At 38.1% G+C, this 20,648-nt stretch overlaps 1 protein-coding gene across 2 annotated transcripts in view; it reads right to left on the bottom strand.

The window, feature by feature from the left end:
* Positions 1-4,816: 4,816 nt before the first annotated feature.
* Positions 4,817-20,648, bottom strand: part of SYTL2 (synaptotagmin like 2) — a 63,603-nt gene continuing 47,771 nt past the window's right edge. The window contains exons 9-20 of one of the 2 annotated variants that reach the window (XM_075140238.1): positions 20,480-20,581; positions 19,467-19,520; positions 18,167-18,214; positions 16,947-17,041; positions 12,373-12,492; positions 11,194-11,363; positions 10,503-10,605; positions 9,910-10,080; positions 8,695-8,773; positions 7,147-7,246; positions 6,184-6,389; positions 4,817-5,150 (exon numbers count right to left, since the gene is read on the bottom strand). In XM_075140238.1, the coding sequence (XP_074996339.1) occupies positions 5,005-5,150; positions 6,184-6,389; positions 7,147-7,246; positions 8,695-8,773; positions 9,910-10,080; positions 10,503-10,605; positions 11,194-11,363; positions 12,373-12,492; positions 16,947-17,041; positions 18,167-18,214; positions 19,467-19,520; positions 20,480-20,581 (1,394 nt within the window). In that variant the 3' untranslated portion in view covers positions 4,817-5,004. The remainder of the gene's footprint in view (positions 5,151-6,183; positions 6,390-7,146; positions 7,247-8,694; positions 8,774-9,909; positions 10,081-10,502; positions 10,606-11,193; positions 11,364-12,372; positions 12,493-16,946; positions 17,042-18,166; positions 18,215-19,466; positions 19,521-20,479; positions 20,582-20,648) is intronic. The other variant, XM_075140237.1, reaches the window with a different exon arrangement.

The following is a 20,648-nucleotide window of genomic DNA, read 5'->3' on the forward strand; positions in this document are numbered from 1 at the left end:
GGAGCCCCTGTCTCACACAAAGATGAGACAAAATTTTATAGTGACTGCTTCTCTTAGTGACATTCAGCATAATTAAACGGTATCTAATGGTTATGTGGCCAACACCACTGCGATAAGCTGGTGGAGTTCCTCTGGAAGTCCAGAGAATGCAAAAGCAAAGAATGTAGGCTTAGTATTTATGCAAGCCTATTCATTTGCCGATTACTAGCTTTGCTAATTATTCCTTCTCAAAGCGCTGTTGTTGTAGTTACAAGAAGTACTATTATATTTAGGTAAAAAGCTTGTAAGTGATAAAGCTGTATCCTTTTCCTCCCCCTTTATTTTCTCCTACAGATCTGGTATTATAAATGCAAGTAAAACATGGAGGGTTACATCAAAATTCTAATTGATTTACAAGATTGTAATAGTATATTGCTCATTAAAAATAACTGAATAGCCTTATCCCGTACTTAGAGATTTATGAATAAAATAAAAGATCTATACAATGCTAATTATATAGTAATTATTGAATGTCCTGCGATACAAAGACTTTGTACCTGGAAAAATGGTTCATCATTTGAGTTTTGACACTGATTTCCTGGATTATTTTAGGAATAAATTTATCACATGTAATTTTAAAAGTCTGGTTCCTCATGTAAAAATAAGGGAAATATTCATATTACATTGGCACCAAAATCATTATGGGTGCCTAATCATACAGCATGCTACCCAGACATATGAAAAGTCAGCCTAAAACCGATCTACGAGTTTTTCATTCAGACGCAGACCTGAAACTACACAGCACATGGAACAGCATGCTGATAATCAGGTTTTGTGAATTCCTGGGCTTTGACTGGAGGTAAAGATAGGACATGGGAAGGAGCCAGCTTAAAGGAAGGATGAAAAATAACGTGCAGCAAAAATGAATCAACGCCTGTGAAGCACGGACAGTTTCAGAGCTGCATAGCGGCGACCGTCGGTAGGGACGCCACCTCTGTTGCCGCGGTCCTGCACTCCCCTCCTGCTGCTGCTACCTTGGATCCTGCCAAAACATTTAGAAATAACAGAGGAGAGGGGGAAGGTCCAAAAGGTTTAGGCCATGCAGTGGAAACACAACGAAGAGCAGGGTTTAAGAGGAGAAAGATGTTTTCTTACCAGGTGTTTTCTTTCCCTTGACTGTTTGTTGTCACTTCTGCTGTGGGGTTTCTGTCTCCATGGAGATAAGAAGCTGAATCCAGTCACCCTAGAGCTCATGCCTTCATCCGGGCTGGTTGGAACCGGGCCAGCCCCACGAGAGTGGCTGAAAGACCTGGGAGCGTTTCTTCGCAAACAAATGCTGTTGACACTCTTGAAAGCACCCAGATTTGGCAAAGGGAAGAGGATTTCCACAAGTCTGAAGAACTCCTCTCTCTCGGCTTGTGCCCTGCGTGTGCCAGAGGAGTTCAGAATAGCAGGCTGTGACCTTCTCAGAACATGCTGAAGGTCCATGGTAAGTAAAGACACAACCCTTGCCCTAAACAACTTGCAACTTTATCCAGTAGTTAATGAAAAATCTGGCAGATAGGATAGGGAAAAAAAAAAATGCAGCTGGAAGGAAAAAGTCAGGTGCACGTTTTGCTGACTCCGCTGGAAAAGGATATGAAGCAAAGAGGAGTGAGTGATGCGGGTAAAGGATATGAAGCGAACAAGACAAGGAGGGCGCAGTACCAGATCTTTCAAAATGGGTAAAATCAAAGTGAAGTGGGTTGCCGCACCAACTCAGGTTTGCAGGCTGACTTGCAGAAATGGGAGGTTTCTGAACACAGAGCATGAAAGGAGAGCTGGGATGTTGAAGCCTGGGTTATAGGAAGTAAAGATGGTGTAATTTAGAACACATACCACACGTATATATGCACATACATAAATGTGTGCCAAAATAAAACGCCATTCCAGGCTGAAGCAAAGATGAGCTTGTAAAGTGAAGGGAAAAGAAAAAAAGGAAAAAGTGTTGTGTTTCTCCCATTTGTTTCTCTGGGCAAGGATGGATATATGCAAAGACATTCTAAGGAGTGTGGCTGCTTTGTCATAAAGGTGAACTGGAATTAAGAATCAAAGCATAGCTATTAATTCATCAAACTGCCCTGTAGTGAGTAACTAACTAACTATACACCTTTAAAGTTTTGGTTATAGATGACTAAAACCTTTCCTTTTGACTTTAGAGCAAAGAGACTAGTTTCTTGAAACTTAGTCCTAATCAACTTCATAAACTTGCATTTCTCTGTCAGCATGTTATTGATCTGGAACATACTACTGTAGTTAGGAATGACTATGAATTTGGTGGAAAGCTGCATTTATTGTGTGAACCACATTCAGAGGAATGTCAAAAAATACCAATAATCTTTTTTAAAAAGTAAATTTTGCATTACTTCAGTTACATATTTTAAATACAGAATTCCTGCTGGTTTACATGATTAGACATAGCCATTACCTTCAAGCACCTTTAAATAAATCAACATAATATCCTTTAGCAGGAGGTGAAATTGTACTGTTTCTACTCTATAATTAAATCCTACAGCATGCATAGGGTAATCAAAGTACTTTTTCCACTGATAAAGCAGCTTGGTTTGTAATCTTCCCTTCTACTGAAGTTCATCTCACCAGGACAGCTTTGACTTTTCTTGTGTATGACAATAGTAAAACAGTAAAAAGATAAGCACAGCTGCTAAAGCTCTGCTGAAAATCTTTAAGTTAAAGATCTATAGCTTGATGCAGACTCCATGGCAGACTAACAATGATAACAATAACTTTAAAATATCCAGCATTGTTAAGCGCTACTATACTCTTCAAAGACACTGCTCTGACTGCCTCTGCTGGCCTCCTGTAAATTTGGAAGCACGAGGACCACTCACTTTTGTGTGTGGTGACAACTATCCTTACAGGTTTACCTGTAAGTGTCTCCATTTTCTGCACATGCTAAAAAAAGGTATTAAAAACTGGGGAGGAACACTGAATTTTTGTACTAAAAGGCCCCTTTCTGTTGCTTGGTTCAGTTTATTGATTAATCTAGATGAGTACATAATACTACTGTGTCATTAGTTAATCACACTAATTACCAGTGGAGTGCACAAGTAAATCTTATGTTCATGTTCAGGTAGCTTTTCGAAATTTAAACTGGGTTTTTTAAACTGAGTTTTGATCTATTTAATGTAGCAGTAAGCTGTGTCGTTTGAGATAATGACAAAATGCTGTGTCTGTCTCTAGGATGGTTCAAGAATAGTGAGACAGAAGATGGTCTACTCAACCAAAAGACACAAACCAAACATTTTATTTTGATGGTAGTCAAGTTTAACTATCAAAATTTTGTACAGTATAGAACACAGCAGATTATATGACACTTGCCTGCAAATCTAGAGCCTCAAGACCCCATCTCTACAGCTGAAGTCCCAAAGCTATTTTGACATAGCAATGCATTCAGGCTTCACAGGAAACACAACAACAAAAACTTTAAACCTGTGAAATTGTAGGTCATGTTCACAGCGACTTACTTTTTCAGGTGAAAATGAATTCATGTAGGCAGTGAATACAACTAAACTTGCCTCTTCACCTGAAGCAGTAAGATATCAAGACTGACAACTACTTTTCACATTTGTAAACTCCACAGACTGCCTGGTTGATGAGAGAGAAAGTGTGTTCCCCAGCAGGTTGAATAGCACCTTTCCTTTTTTCCATTCATAATGTATAATAAATACCAAGTAGCATTTAAATTTCTATGATTAAATTAAGCAATTGAGTTGGAACTGTGAAGAGCCCCTTTCTCCTCTCTAACTGAGATGCAAGATTTCACCAGCTTTTAGACCTACACAGTTGGAACAAATAAATGTGCATTTATTTTCAGAATGTTTTCCATCTGCATTTTGTTATATTGCATGCTGAAGTGCTAACATAAAACACTGCATTTTAATAAACACTGAATTCCTATTTAGCTTTAATAGGCTGTTTTTATTAAAAAAAAAGTAATACATTTTGTATTTTATGCATTTATCTTTCTTCAGTAGCGTGCATTTCTACAAGTTACAAATTCCAGTCCTATTTCTTATGCTGCAAAAGCTATCTGAACCAAGACCACCATAATCCCAGCATTCTCCTAACGGTGGCGCTGAAGCACAGATAAATTACTTTTTGCAAAAAAGCAAGCTAATAGATATAGGTGCAGACGAGTACACTTTACAGAATAAATACCCAACATATTTGTCATCACTAAAATTGGCAGGTTTATGGCCGGTTTAGATCCTTAAGAGTAGCACTGAATAAAAAAAAGTTTGACCTCTATGCCTTCAGCACTTAAGAGTAAGGTATGCATGTTAGCAAGAAAATTAATGCATATATAAGCAAACTTTTTATAACCCTGATTTTTGATAGTACATTCTGCACCTTGCAGAACAGGACATCGACAGTACCACTTCAAGTAATGCTTCTTTCATTATAGAAGCGACTTTCATATCCTAGAAATGTACAACTACAGATAAAGGAACTTTAAAAAAAATTCTTCATGCTCATATTCCTCGCTGGAGAGATCAGACATGGCATAATGAGGATACAGACACATACTAACGAGCATGAACAAAATGCAACCTGTTGCTATCTTACTAATAACACTTCACGAACAATCCTAGAAGCGTACAGAAAGAGTTGACTTGCTCTTATTTTTTTGCTGGTAATTTAGATTAAGGGATTAGCAACGCTCCAGTTAGGCAACACAAGCATCCAGGTATAACAGCTACCTCTGCCAGTGAATTCTGTAAATGCCTTCTTTCTTGAAGTCATTTTCAGTGAAAAAGAAATAAAAGAATCCCTTAAATTTACATAAAAATCTGCAGGCAGAAGTTTAATTTGAAATACGAAGTAACATTTGACAGCACGAAACCAGAACAGCAACAAAGCAGAGACCGTCAAAAGAGCTACTGTATTCCTCTTCCAAGTTTCACCCCCACACCTTTAGTTTCATTCCCAAGGTTTCTTTTTGACACTAGCAATTAAAAAGCCACCTTATTTTGTCAATTTTGCAACCATTAGCATCCTGAGAGGTAGCGTATCTTCTATCCATGTGTTCGGTGAGTTCATCATCTTCTCCCAAAGGGCAGTTTCATCTGAAGTAGAATCCATCCAGTCTACTGTAGTTCCATAGCTTTTGCCTAGAAAAATGTCAGTTTAAGAGAAACATTACTTAATATGCTGCAGAGTTGACAGCAGACAATCAAATTTGCCTGTCTTCTAAAACAGTTTCACCTCCTCAGCTGACCTAGTACTTTGAAGATCCAGTTCTACATTTTTACACTTGAACAATTCTGTCAAATACAATTAATGACAGTTTCACACGGAAACTTTGTCATCTTTCTCCAGGCTTTTTTTCCTTGTTATCCATATTCTTTTTGTCACAGTCCCAAGGAGAAAGATGTATGGGTGATTAACCTCTGAGGGGGTTTAAGAATAAAACACCACACTGATTTTGTACTGAAATACAACCTTGGGTACTCTAAAATTCAAATTGAGATTTACTATCCTAATTTGTATTTTAGGTTATTCTGGTGAACCATTTAAGAAGTTAATTTGGGAAAAGTAATTTTTTCTTGTACTTGCTTGAAAAGACTCTAAACACATCCTCCCCTCAGACCAGAGAGGACAATGAAAGGGACAAATATAATGATAGGGAAACATACAATTCCTCTATCTGCACATCTCATATTGCCTTTATGCTAAAAACTTGTTTGCATTTGTAAGTTTTCCTATCCAATGCCTTCAAATCTTATCATACATTCCTGATCTATCCTTTTATCTCCACCCAATACTGTCTTTACACCACATGCCTAGTTTTTGCATGCATAAGTTTGTAAGACATTATCAAGTTTTTTGGGTGCAGGAATAGCATATTCTTGCTAGTAGCTGTACTTCAAACAGTACCAGGTACAATGTATGGCCAGACAAAGGTTTATTTCTAATATTTCTCCTTACTTGTCAGTCATCCTAACCCTCATAATATTACTATTATTTACATTTCAGGATCTGTGCTGAAGAATAGGTAAGTTACCAAATGAAACTCTTCAGCAAATAAATAACTGAAAGACTGTTCAGTGATCTTTGCAAAAAGAGAAGAAATGGAAAGGAAGAGGAAAAAAAGGAAAAACTGTATTTTCTAAATTAAGGATTAATGTGCTATTTGTCCAGTACCTGTTCCAAGGCCTATCCTGAGGCCTCCCAGAAAGTGGTTGGCTAGTTTGTTGTGATCCCAGACTGTGAGTTCTACGCAGGCTTCTTTCAAATCTTCTGGTCTAAAGCCATCGTAGACCATGGTGTGGTTGAATACTGGGTTTGTAGTTTTTGCTACTGTTCTTGTTTTCTGGCGACTTTTTCTGCTAGTGTCTGGAAGAATGGTACTTCAGAAAGAAAAAGCATTGTCAGTTTGCACTTGCACAGCATAGCCTGCATTAAACATACCGAATAGACGAAACCTACTGATTAAGACTGTCCTTTGCATTTTAGAATGCGAGTGAAGATAAGATGCTTTAGCATCATGGAGATGAAGTCAAAGGTCATATTCTCAGTCCCTTCCAAGAAATACTGGCAGCACCCTTGTGCTTCAGAGGATGGAAGGGAAGGGGTAGTCAGGTGAGGAAGAGGCACAAGTGAGTTTATTTGCTGTATTATCACTAATGACGCTGAAACCTTTTTGTTGCTGCCAGAGATTTCCCAACCATCTTGTTATTCTTGTCTCTTTACATTTTTCGTCTGCATGCGGAAAGGAAGGAGGAAAAAATACAACTATGCTTCTCACTTCTGTCTCCTCCCACGATTTGTTAAGCTAAACCATAGTCCTGCACAAACACGCTGTGTTTAAATGCAGATAAAAGCAGGCACAACTTTGACTAGCCCTTACATCAAGTAACTGAGCAGACAAAATGAAAGAGTAGCGATTACGCAGGAAGTTCTCCCAGTGTGTTTTACTTGGTGGTATATACTTAACATCTTGAAGTTGTAAGCCCTGCAGGACAATTTGCATTACAATAAAGGAGAATCAGAAAGTAATTTGGTGTTTGTTAATTTGAATGTAGAAAAAAGTGAAGATAAGATTAGAAAGCACAACAGTAGCATTATTAGGCCACCATGTTTGATGACTTCAACCACAGTTCTTACCACTTAATAAAAGAGTTGAGCCTGTTGCCTCTCAGAAGAGGAAGGTCGTGGCATTCCTTTACCCAGATGTGGACCTCACCAGTAGATAGAGTCTTCTTTCCTGTAAAAATAAAACAAAACATCTGATCAAGCCTTGTAGATCCCTTTTAAAGGTAGTTTCTATGATGCAGCAGTTCCTTGTCATTTGTAAAGGTGATATTCGGCTTAGACTTTCATTATCTCACATCTTAATTCAACATCCCTATCTGTACTCTTGAAGCTGCAGTCTTCATCCCATCAAAGTACTGCAAGATCATATCATGTCTGTATTCCTACAATGACTTTTCTTCTGTTACAACTAAACAAATACATGCTACTGGTCTTCTCTTTCCAAGCCTCCTAGATAAAGAGATCAGCTTGTCTTCAGTCTATGTGATGTTAGCATTTATTGCTGCTTGTACTTTCAAATAAGCTCCTTTGTGCTTGTCCTGGTTTCGGCTGAGATGGAGTTAAATTTCATCCTAGTGCTGTGTTTTGGATTTAGTATGAGAAGAGTGTTGATAACACACTGATGTTTTTAGTTGTTGCTAAGTACCCTGCTAGTCAAGGACATTCAGCTTCCTTGCTCTGCCAAGCCCATGAGAGGCTGGGAGGGAGCATAGCCGGGACAGCTGGCCCAGCTGGCCAACAGGGTATTCCATACCATATGACGTCATGCTCAGTATATTAGTAAGAGGCATGGTCCAGGAAGTAGTGATCACTACTTGGTTATTGGTCAGCACAGGTGGTGAGCAATTGCATTGTGCATCACTCATTTTGTACATTCTGTCATTATCATTATTATTATTATTTTCCCTTCCTTTTCTGTTCTATTAAACTGTCTTTATCTCAACCCACGAGTTTTTCTCACTCTTGCCCTTCCCATTCTCTCCCCGTCCCACTGCGGGGGGGCGGGGAGTGAGCAAGTGGCTCCGTGAGGTTTGGCTGCCTGTCGGGTTAAACCACGACAGTGCTCGTAATATATTTGATTGTTATTGACTGACTGACTGGCTGGATTAAAGACCTGACCTGGCTTCACTGTCAGATCAGCCAGTTATCAGTTGCCAGACAAGATTAAACCAACCACCATACTGCTATAAATTGCTGCATCCTAAAAACTTATTGATATTTTCTACTTCTAATATTGCTTTAATTTAGTGTGTTGTCATTGTTTATTTAGCATATCACAGTACCTGCCTGATGATTTATAATCTCTAAAATTATTAGTGAGAAAACAATTTTGTACACATACAGACCGCATATGGTCTGTATTATAGATTATAACAGTGAGGTAATTTCTTCTGTAGTAACATTAAAAACAATGAAAGATCCTAAAGTGATCTTTGGATCCTAAACTGAGTTCATGACCAGGGTAACTTAATCCTCTAGAAAAAAAAAATTTCTACTTTTATGTTAAAACAAGATATCTGAATTGGCTGAACAACAGCTTTTTTTTTTTTTAAAAAAAAAAAAAAAGGAGAACAAAACCCCCAAAGGCCTGACAAGCCCAAATGAAGAAGCAATGCATACCTCCAACAGGGTGTGGGACATACTGGAGAGCTAGTTTCATCTCCCCTCTGTTTTCTAGTTCAAGAGCCATTGTTGAAGTCTGAAATTTAAGAAAGAAAAAACAAAACAAAACACAAATCTCAAACCTTGCAGTTCACACACAGATTTTTGCATGCAAAGTTTTCCACTGGAACAAGCCTGATTTCTACATGAGGCAAGTTTTTTTTTCTTGTTTCCTTATCTGTTAGTCTTCCTTCAGTTTATGTGACATGAGAGATTTTAGGGCATGTTTAACCACTTGACAGTACCTCAGATATATAGCTCTTCCACTAAAGCGGAAAACAAGACCCAAGAGAGGCCAAAAGGCTTTGACAGCACATCTTTTTCACTGTTGTGCACTTATTTAAACTAGAACATACGCTCTTTCAAACAGAAAACTTAGTTTTTGTGCAACAGAAAGTGTACTTTAATAAACTCATTTCTGTAGGAATGTTTTGATCTAAAAATCGGCCTCAACAAGAGTTATCTTGTAAAAAGGCACAAGAATATGTCACTTCTTCATAGAGAGTCATGGACCATTTGTAGATGGAACATGGCACCTGTTAACATTTGGTTACATTTATCTACCCAGAGCAGTTTTAAAAATCAGTCGAATTAAACTAGTGCTAAAGACTACCATGACATTCCTGTTTTGTTCTACGAATTATAAAACTTTGGATTGAGCTAATTTTGGAATGAACTAATGAAGTAAATTCAAGGAAAAAAAAAGAGGAAAAAAAAAAAACAACAAAAGAAACCAGAACCTCTGGCAGTGGCTTAACTAGAAGTTTAGATTTTGGCTGAAACCCATTAACAAACAAGAGGCATACAGACATGGAAGTCATCATTACATCTGATACTAAAATGTTGCTGCACTTACTCCATATTCTCAGTAGGTTTACTTCATATTCAGGGAACAAGTATCTTCAGGTATCTGTTGCAGCAACTAAGTGAAAAATACCTTGAAATTCCTACTCCTTAAACTACGAGAAAGTTTTTCCTACTATAATAGCTAGCTACTTACTAGACTAAGAGAAACCTCAGAACTGTATGTTCTATTTACCAGTAAAGAGGTATTTATGATTACAATCAACACAAAAACCACAGAGAACACAAGACCAGGCCTAAATAAATGATTTGGTTTTGCACTTATACAGCGGAAAATACAAAACAGCTAACCCACCCTTAGTAACCTACCCTTGGCTTGAGTGGAAACCAGTTGATCTGCTTGTTGGATTTATCATTCCAGTCCCAAGTTCCTAAATCCAGCTCCACTTCACCAAGGAAGCTATTCCTCCCAAAGGTATCGTTGTGCCAGACAGAGATATTAAGGCTTTGGTTCTTTAGGAGACCCTTCTCAATTTTATACTGCCAGGAGGAAGAAATGAGAAAAAGAGTTAAAACAAGCTGGATTTTCATCAATACTGTGTCTGAAAGTGACAAGATTAGAGAAAAACGTGTCCAGGTTTATAAATCTGTAACTGCTCACTTCTTTGTTTCAGAACAAAACTCTCTTCATGTTTTACTTTTTATTTCAAGCATCTTAAGCTCATACTTAGCTTGTGTTTGTTTGCAAGAAGTATACAACAATCAGTGTTCTCAATGCTGTATCCAGAGTACACTGTGGAGTTAACCTATCAATGGAAGGACAGAGGTACTTCTACGGAGCAATCCATCCCATCCTAACACAGACATCTCTTTTGAGAGCATCTGGACCCGTGCCTAAAAGTTAAGGTTCTTCATATTTCATGCATGCAGTATTTCATGTCTAGTAATAGTTTGATAAATACCCGCAGTATTTCATTATAGACTGGATTAAAAGTTTTCTTTTTCACAGAGGTCTTCCGTTTGCCCAGCTTGTATTTCTCTGGAAGCAGGTAGGTCTTTACATACCTAAAATTTAGATAGGCTGGTTAGAAAAGCAAAAAACCCACCCTTTCCAACTTCCCCTTCCAAAATACACAAGTATTTGCTTATTAAGTAAAAGAAATCCACTTAACTATCCATTATGTTGTTAAGCTTTACATTTAAGAAATGGAACAGCAGTGGTGAAGTATGACAATAGTTTCCAAAGTGGGACATTAACCTCCTTCTACCAGCGGGGAATCTGTTGAAATGTCTCCTCAATACATACAAATACAGAATATTTAACTATAGTATGCCTAGATATCATATTTATAGGCTCTAATCCTATTGAAAATCTATCAAAGCAGGATTTACCATCTGGAAAGTTGAATTTTAAAAAAGAGTTTCATATTCTTATAAGTTTGATCTTCCCATGTTAATATATGTACCATTTTATAGTGGCAATTCTATGTTCAGTTCAGAGTAGAAAACCATGTAAAGCACGTTATAGCTTCTTCATTTATTTATTTGGTTGTTTACTCCAACAGGTTATAGTGATTGGAAAAAGATCAGTTTTCATTTACAAGTTAAAAGAAAAACTTCCATTAGGAAAAAAATTACTCTGTTTATACTTACGGGTCTGAACGCTGTCGCTTAACATCTGCCACTGCCAAGTCTTTACATTGGCAAATAAAAATGTGGAGCTCATTCAGCTGTTCTACATAATCAAGAGCAAACTGAATGTTCCCCTTCACATCAACATTGCCAAAGTCTGCACTATAGATGCTCATTAGACTTCCGCTCACCTGTATCATACAAGAAGAGAAAAATTTTCCAGGCATTGCATTTCACCAGATACTTAAAATTAGGGTAGAAGTTATGCTCAGAATTCAGACAGTAAAGAAATCAACTGTGTCCCTTTAGACGTAATAACGAAATGTAATGGACACTATTATACAAGCTTCTCAGCAAGCAGATTAACAAAGGAAGTTCTGTGTCAATCAAAAGTGTTAGGCCAAGTTTTCTACAAAAAATTTGGATGTGTTTATTGCATTGAGATAGAAGAAATAAAATGATAGGATGCTGTAGATCTGGAGATTGCCTGTGATCAGATCCTTGAAATATTACTTATATATCTCTTCAGCTGAACCTCCTTGCAGAAAGCAGAGCCTAAGAGTTTAGGACAACAGGCCTTCTGGAAATACCAACAAAAAGATTAGTGATAAAGTCTGTGGCTGAATTAGATGCCTAAACAAAACATACTTGAAAATTAAACCCTACACAGGTAGAAAAAGAAGGATGTACAAATTTTTTTAAATCTCAATATCCTTCCCCAAAATTCTCCTTTTCCCAATAAAGTCCGGATAAATTAATGACTTTTGGTTAGCTAGTTGACTGACTTAATTACGCACCCCACATACCAATAGTGTCTTTCTTTCACTTATTTCTCCCCCATCCCCCCTTCTCCTTTTCTAAGTGTTTGTTCTATATAAATTGATCCCTACTTTCAGCTACAAATGTAAGCTCTTAGGGTAAAAGCCATCTCTTTGTTCAGTGTTTATAGAGTATGCTGCACAATGGTGTCCTGAACAGGCTCCAATATATCACTAGAAAACAAGAAAAGTAAAACCAATTTTTTGTTTAATATTTTTTTTTAGGCAATTCCATGCAATTCCTCTCACATAACAGAGATGAAAGGAAGGAGACAGAGATGCCAAGGGAAGATAGATAAGAGGAATAAGAAGGGAGCCGAAACAATACTGAAGACATTAGCAAAAGCAAAGTGCCATTAAAACAAGGCTTTGGTTTACATACAGAGGATAAGGAGGCCATGCCAGAAGAGCCGCTAAGATTGGTTAGAGAGCTGGGACTCTTCTTGATTCTGCCAAGGGAATAACTGCTTTCTGATGCTGTATCTGTCTCTCTGTCATCACTCTACAAAAACATCACAGAAAGAGAGTCTGTGTAGGTTCTTTATCGTCACAAGCAACGTTAAAAAAAAAAAAAACAAACAGAATTTTAATGCAGATTGGGACTCAGTAAAAACCTGAATTTAAATCCCCTTATAGTGCCAACATAAGTAATTAATATTTCTTAAACTAGGTCATGCATTTAAAAAAAGTTGAAAGAGAATTTTTCTGATGGAAAGCCTACACTGAAAATTTTTTAAAACCTGGTTGTACTACTGCTTTTTGTTTGGTTTTAAATCTCAAATAGCAATGGAGAAGTACAAAGTTAACTTTATTGGAACAATTAAGCTCAACTACTTCACTTCACTATCTCATGCATAAACTTATGCAAGTGATAATGCTCACCAGTCCCTTTCTGTTATATAGCAAATACCATCAATTCTGTAACCTCTATCTTTAAGGCAGTTAGTTGGAAGGTAACATGCACAGTAGAACAGCACTGGATACAGTTGGCTTTTGCAAAAAGCCTTTCTTGCAAGAGGGCAAGCAGGGCCCTGCTTTTACATCAGGGAACTGCAGTTTTGGTTTACCTGGTCATTATCAATTATGTGCTTACAACCCCATTCTGTCTCCATGCTATCACTGTACTAAAGAATCGATGCTTTACTTCCCACGTGTGCTTTGGTATCTTCCTATGCAAGCTGTTATAGAAACTATCATCTCCCTGTTGTATTCCGCCCGTGAACAATTTACAAGGCTTCGCCCCTCTTTTATACGGTTTTGAACTGCTGTCATAGATCTACTAACAGATGCAAGATTAGTAAACAACAATTTCTACACACATTAAGAAAATGAGTATTTATAGAAATAAATATCTAGCATACAAGCATTTTATAGAATCATAGAATAGTTTGGGTTGGAAGGGACCTTCAAAGGTCATCTAGTCCAACCACCCTGCAATGAGCAGGGACACCTTCCACTAGATCAGGTTGCTCAGAGCCCCGTCCAACCTCACCTTGAATGTTCCCAGGGATGAGGCATCTACCACCTCTCTGGGCAACCTGTGCCAGTGTGTCACCACCCTCATTGTAAAAAATTTCTTCCTTACATTGAGTCTAAATCTCCCCTCTTTTAGTTTAAAACCATTCCCCCTTGTCCTGTTGCAACAGGCCCTGCTGAAAAGCTTGTCTCCATCTTTCTTATAAGCCCTCTTTAAATACTGATAGGCCACAATAAGGTCTCCTTGGAGCCTTCTCTTCTCTAGGCTGAATCTGAATAACCCCAACTCTCTCAGCCTTTCTTCATAGGAGAGGCGTTCCATCCCCCTGATCATTTTTGTGGCCTCCTCTGGACCCGCTCCAACAGGTCCATGTCTTTCTTGTGCTAAGGACCCCAGAGCTGGATGCAGGACTCCAGGTGGGGTCTCACCAGAGCAGGGTAGAGGGGCAGAACCACCTCCCTCGATCTGCTGGCCACGCTTCTTTTGATGCAGCCCAGGATACCGTTGGCCTTCTGGGCTGCGAGCACACACTGCTGGCTCATGTCCAGCTTTTCATCCACCAGTACCCCCAAGTCCTTCTCAGCAGGGCTGCTCTCAATCCCTTCATCCCCCAGCCTGTATTGATATTGCCCCGACCCAGGTGCAGGACCTTGCACTTGGCCTTGTTGAACCTCATGAGGTTCACACGGGCCCACTTCTTGAGCTTGTCCAGGTCCCTCTGGATGGCATCCTGTCCCTCAGGCAATATTATTTTGAATAAGTCTTTATAAAGATCTGTTGATTATAGCTTCTCTGGCTATATCTATACTGCTTAGTAAAAGCAGGCCAGGATAGTTCCCTAGTTCAGAGGCCAAAGGTAAGGACTGACTAATGTCCATCCTACCTAGGGCAAGGCTCCTTGAGAGAAAAATTGTTTTGGAGAGCGCTATTTGGGATTGTCCGAAATAAACCCAGGAAGTGAAGTAACAGTTAAGCAGGGTGACTAATCAGTCCCGTTACATGGACTCTTTGAAAGACAGGAAAATCCTAAGCCCTCTTGTAGAGGAAGGATATATGGTTTGCCTAAGACCATTTTAGCTGCTGTCCACACAGAGGGTCAGCAGAACTCATACAGGACTGAACCCAGTTCTGCTTACTTTCAACCCTGTCCTTAATTTACTCAGCAAAGCCCACTCTCTGGATAGGAACAGTCAAAGCTGTTCTCGTGGAGATTTGTGGAATGTCTAGAACTTCAGAGACAATGAATTATTAAGCACTGGGGTGACTGCATGCCTCCAGAACACATTACACATGATTTTTTTTTTTTTAAAGTTAATTCCAAATGTTAAATAAGGATATTGTTACTATTCACAAGTAGAGAACCCTTAATTTTTTAGGCTGTTATCTCTTTTAAGCAGAAGGAAACAGATACTGGTACTCTTAGTTTTCCTTGTATTTCTTCTTTAATTAGAAAGTAAGCTATTATCAGAATTCATTATTTTAAAAATAATTCCAGAACTGAACTAGCACATAGAAATCAGTGTTAATACTATTGTTGACTACATGGTGTCTACAACGCTTATTTGTAACCTGTTATTTCTACCAGATTTATGTTATCCATTCATTAGTTTTGTGCTTCATATTGGCCAGATGGCACTTCAGTGACGATAAACTCCAGGGCAGAACCAGCACATGGTATACATACATGCTATTTTTATAGATACTTTTTAATATATATACACATATGTGTGTGTGTGTGCGCGTGCAGGCATATGTCTTGTCATACATCCTGCGCTGTGAGCTTGACAACTCAAGACAGTATTGGGACTAATCACAATTTTAAAGATAAATTTGAGGGGCAGAATAAACAGATTTGGGTGCTGACAGTTTCTTAGAATATCAATATGAACCATCCCCAAATCCTTTCAACTGTGACCAGATTGATTACATATAATCCTTTGGCTTTCAAGTTATTCATCAGACTGTTTCATTCAAAACCCACAAGAAAGCTTTTTAATTGGCTTCTTAGAGAGGTTGTAACTGGTTGTTTTTAGATGCCCAGACACTCATTTCAGATTTGTTTGGTATCCCACCTCTAATACTTTGAAATGCTTATCTGTTGATCCATCCATGGCACAACGTTAATAGCCTTAGAAAAGTTTTCAGCAGAAGGGGCATTAGGATGGTGTAATTTTAGAGAATCTTTAATTAAAGAGGTGTAATTCATAGACACTGAATGGTTTTAAGTTCTGCACTTAAGGTAAGATTAATCAAACCTGTATCACCACATTTTGGTTATTTCAGCCTTTAGGAGGGAGTGGGTAAGAGAGGGCACAGCATATTCCCGATTCTGACCCTTCAGTCCTTTTAGACACCTGTTTTTAGAAAAATAATCCAAAATATTGATGCTTATGCTGCAATTACAGTGATAAAGGCTGGGGTAAGCAGCCTCATTTTATAGCACAGACACAGGTATTTTTGTGATATCTATGCCCCAAATTCCTGTGTCCATTAATGCACATCCCTCAGGTGTACCACCATTTGGGAGACCTGGAAGACAGCATCAGTAACTTTGATTTGCTAACAGCTTGGGGGAGGGGGAAGTTTGCATGCACATTTCCCATACAAATTCACATTCATACTATGGCACTCAAGGAAAAAAAAGAAGAATCCATGGTGTTATCCAAGTTCAACAATGACGAGGTATTTCCTATTTTCCAGAGCCTCCTGTTCCCTGTGACCAATGGAACTACCTCTTTTAGGCACTTATGGTAGGACGTTTGTGCTTGGTCTCCACTCCTTTCTTTACTGACTGTTTGGGAAGTCATAGACCAGGCAGTTCAAACCACTTTCAAACTTTGGTGTCATGTTAGGAGATTTGTCTATGGCCTCAGAGCTTATTCGAAGGCCCGCACCATGATGATAATGATGATAATCATCAACAACAACAATAATAGACTTACAGAGGCATGGTATGTTGTTGTAAAGTCTGAAATTTCACTTACACGAAAGTTAACAGCCTGGTACCTGAACCTACATCCCTAAGCAGAACACAAAGCTAATACCCTTCTGAGAAAGGTTACCAGATGGTGACTTTCTTATGGTCTTACACGCTCGTTTTAGATTTTAGGCTCAGAAGAAGATAAATGTATGCATGTATGTATGTTCTGAAGAAAAAAAGACCTGTTAGCTTAAGCATAGAGATTGCCTTTGGGAATAATAGCAAGCGTTCACTATGCTTCAATCTCCTAGATAAAACATGCTCTGTATGTTTAGCTATACAGTAAGAATAAATCTCTAGTTATTGGACTAAAGCTTATGAAAGGTTAATCAGCCACAGATTGTTTGGGATCATCTCCTGGCAGTTACACCACAAGCTCAACTCCATGCCATGGTCCAATAGTCAATTGACTTGGCAGACCCTGGAAAGCACTATGACAAATGCATAATGCCACAGTAATCAAAAGTTTTAGTTACAATATTTCAGAGATGGAACTTACCTCTTCCTGTAGGAATGATGGTACTGACTTGCTCAGTCCTTTGAGTTTTTCAGGATTGGAAAACAGCTTATCAGGCTGTGAAGGCACTGTGGAAACTGAAGAGCAGCAATTCAAAAGGTTTCAAAAATAAGTTTGTACATCAAAACAGTGCGATTCCATAGCAGGACATGGTTAGAAACAAACAACGTCAGATGAAATACATGCACATGCACAACCAGTTTACAACTTGGATGCAAGGTTTCCCCCACCCCCCCAGGACTCAGAGAAGCTATCATTAGCTGTCGTCATTTGATATCTCCTATAACACTGACCAAAGAACTTTGTCTGGCAGGAGCAGAAATATTCACATTGCTTGACATGATGTACAAGCCTGAGTGCTGCAAGCAAATTCTCATCAAACGTGATGAAGAAAACATTTTCAGTTTACCTTCTAGACCTTCTTCCTAGAACAAGGGTAAGTGCACTCATGCACTAACCATACCATCATTGACATTAGAGTCATCATAAGGTTCTTTGTAAGAAGTTAGCGTACAAGTTCTTTTATTTACTCACATTAATGGCAATAGGAACATTTGTGTAAATCAAGCAATTTTTAGACCTGAACTCAGAAGTTTCAAGTATTCCTAGTTAATTATAAGATGCATATCTCATTAATGATGCAGGTTTTTTTGCAGCCCATCTCTTCAACTTTTGTATATGTCTACTGAACTTCACTTCCATGTTCTTTCACTGTACAAAGCTTAATTGCACAAACTAGCCTTGCAAAAATTCAGTTTGCAGTAAGCCCACGATTCTCAGAATTTTCCATACTCCAACCCCACTTATATTTAATAATGCACTAAAGCTCTGTATCTTTGGACTGGATACACATTGTGAAATGCACCAACAGTGAATATTGTATGACAGAGAATTATTTGGCAACAAACAGCCAGCTACAGGGGCACATATCTATTCCATAAAATGAAACACTGCACACATTATGGGGTTGTTTGCAAGGTGCGAGTTAAGCTTTTCCAAAGCTTTTGCTGTTGAAGCTCAAATAGCGCTCAACATATCAGTTATTGTCAGTATGCAGTTAGATGCAGTTTCCCCATTGTTCAAGTATCTAGTCCAGATGTATAACTTGTTAGTTGTTAAATAAAAAAGGATTTTTAATGTATTAGTTTAAATATCACTGGAGAAGTCTTTCCATTGTCTGCTGGAAGAATCCTATTACTCACTTCCTGCTGCATTTTCATTCCTCTCTTGATGCTGATCAGGTTTCAGACCTGCTCAGTGCAGTATTGACAACAGTCATTCAGTAGCACAAACAGCTTTGCAGTGTTACAAATAGCATAAATATATTTTATATGTGGGGAGTTTTTGACTTCCCCAGACCCCATATGTTTCTACGTTTTGCATTTCTGTCCTCCTTTGAGGACCTAGATCATAACAAAGGTAACATGAGTGTACAAGTTAAGCAAAGCAAAAATATGAATAGTATTTTCAAGAGAACTTGCCTTATTCTGTCTGTACAGCTATCAGTTTAGCTGAGAGTGTCATTTTTTCAAAACTTCACTGTTAACAAATTTAACTCAAAAAACCCCACCCTTTTCAGATAAGTAAGTACACATTCCATATTGAATATATAACATGCTTTCAGTAGGGGGTCTCCATTTGAAAGCAAAGTGTAGTACGGTGCTTAAGTCTTGTTAATTTACTGGACATTGCATGCACCCTATTACACTACAATCATCCTATTGCACTATCGGCCACTAACATGCAAAATGCTTTAAAGCATCTAAAACACAACAATAAACGCAACTGTGCACAACTGTTTTTTAGAACTGTAGTGCCACAATGCAGTAAATAAAAAATTGTGTGTTATATTCCACCATATTCAGTGTTATTTGATGGTTTTCTATTGTGTTCATCTTCACATGTTCTTGGAGCAGGTTTGCTTTTATTTTGCTTAGATTTGGAATTTCTAAAGGCATACAGAAAAATTTAACAATAAAGCATCTGTAATGCATTAATGGGTTGATGATATCAACAGCAACTGATCTAGCATTTCATCTATTGCTTAGAGCAATTCTACTTTGCTGGATTGAGACAAGGATTGTAAGAGGTTCCTTTTCAGCTGATGTATTCTGAAGGGTGTTTTGCATGAGCAAAAGTCATCTTGCATCTTATAATGCAACAGATAAACAAATTCAACATCTACTTAGGCCAAGTCTTTCAACCGAGCTAATGTTCAAAACTCTCAATCATTTCAGTAACTGTTTCATAGGCTGAATGACCAAAGGCCAAAATAATACGCTGGTAGGTGGCATAGAGTTCCTACAGATATAGCAGGACGTAACATAAGTATATTCCTTAAGAATAAACCAACACAACAAAATTCTGCAGAAGCATTTAAGTCACACTGAAGTTAATGAAATCTAAAAGCGCAATACAATTCTTGCTTTCAAAACTCCTTTACTAGTAAACAGAGGCTATTGAAAAACAATAAACTTCCATGCAGACACAAAAGATATTTACCATCTTCAGCACTAAGAGCTATTTCTTCCTTTGGATTATTTATTTTTCCTTTATCTGTGCAGGAAAAAAGTAACACATAGTTAGACATTTTGCTGTTCAGTATGATAAAATGGATGGCAGTGGTAATCACAGAATTAAGAGTAATGACGACAAAAAACCCAAACAAACCAGCAGAGCCATGGGAATGGTTAAATTCAAGAGATGCTTTCCACTTCACACACTACTTCAAGCCTACATCCAAGCAGCAGTCTCATGTTGACTCAGTTTCTATCAGTGTGCTGTTGCAACAATGTTAGTGCATACCTAAAACCTAGAAACTCGTTAGAAGCAAGCAATAGCATAAGTAGTATTAGAAGAGTAATTTGCCAACGATAGCCAACATCTTTCAAAATCTACACCTCCACACTTTAGTTCACAAATATTAAGTTTATGTCTTCCCCATTAGACATGGAATAAGCATGAAAACTCAGGGGCAGGGTGAAGTGAGACAGGAATAATAATAAAAAAAACACTAGGAGGCTACAGAGGGAAGTCAGGAATGAATTTTAAGTACAATCTTGACCCACTGTATTCTCTTAAAGTGAGTTTGGTATATTAATTGCTAGAATACACAGGTGAAACACTACTAAACTGAGATGATTTTTTCATACTTCCACTGTCCGCTAATTTGACCCAAGCAAGCAGCCAGGAGACAATGGCTCACTACCGCTTTGGGTAGTTGCCAATACTTTCACTATTGAAAAAACTATCCAAGAAACAGTTCATCACTGATTAACACAGTGCATTTTTGATAGATGTCTGCTTCATAGACCAGTGTTATTTCAAAATTAACACAAAGAACTGAAAACTAAACCGTATGAGAAAAGAATTCAGTTCTATAGTACAACCTCCATACGGCTTATTGAGAAACAAAGACAAAAACCACTACTTGGCAAAGCTGTATGAAACACCAGCATGAACGCATTTAAGCCAAACTGGGGGTCATGGGAGACACATACAAGCTTTGTGCTCACTTGAGGTGGCTGATGGAATGTCCTCTAGACTTTTGGAAGGCATTTTCCTATCTGCACTCCTTTTCAAAGCCATCAAAACAGGGTTTAATTCTTCTTCTGAACCTGTTACGAGATAAAACACATGAACACTGCACACACACACATGCCATTTTAAGCAAGTTGCTTAAAA

Source organism: Calonectris borealis, chromosome 1, assembly GCF_964195595.1.
Source record: "Calonectris borealis chromosome 1, bCalBor7.hap1.2, whole genome shotgun sequence".
Taxonomy (NCBI): Eukaryota; Metazoa; Chordata; class Aves; order Procellariiformes; family Procellariidae; genus Calonectris; species Calonectris borealis.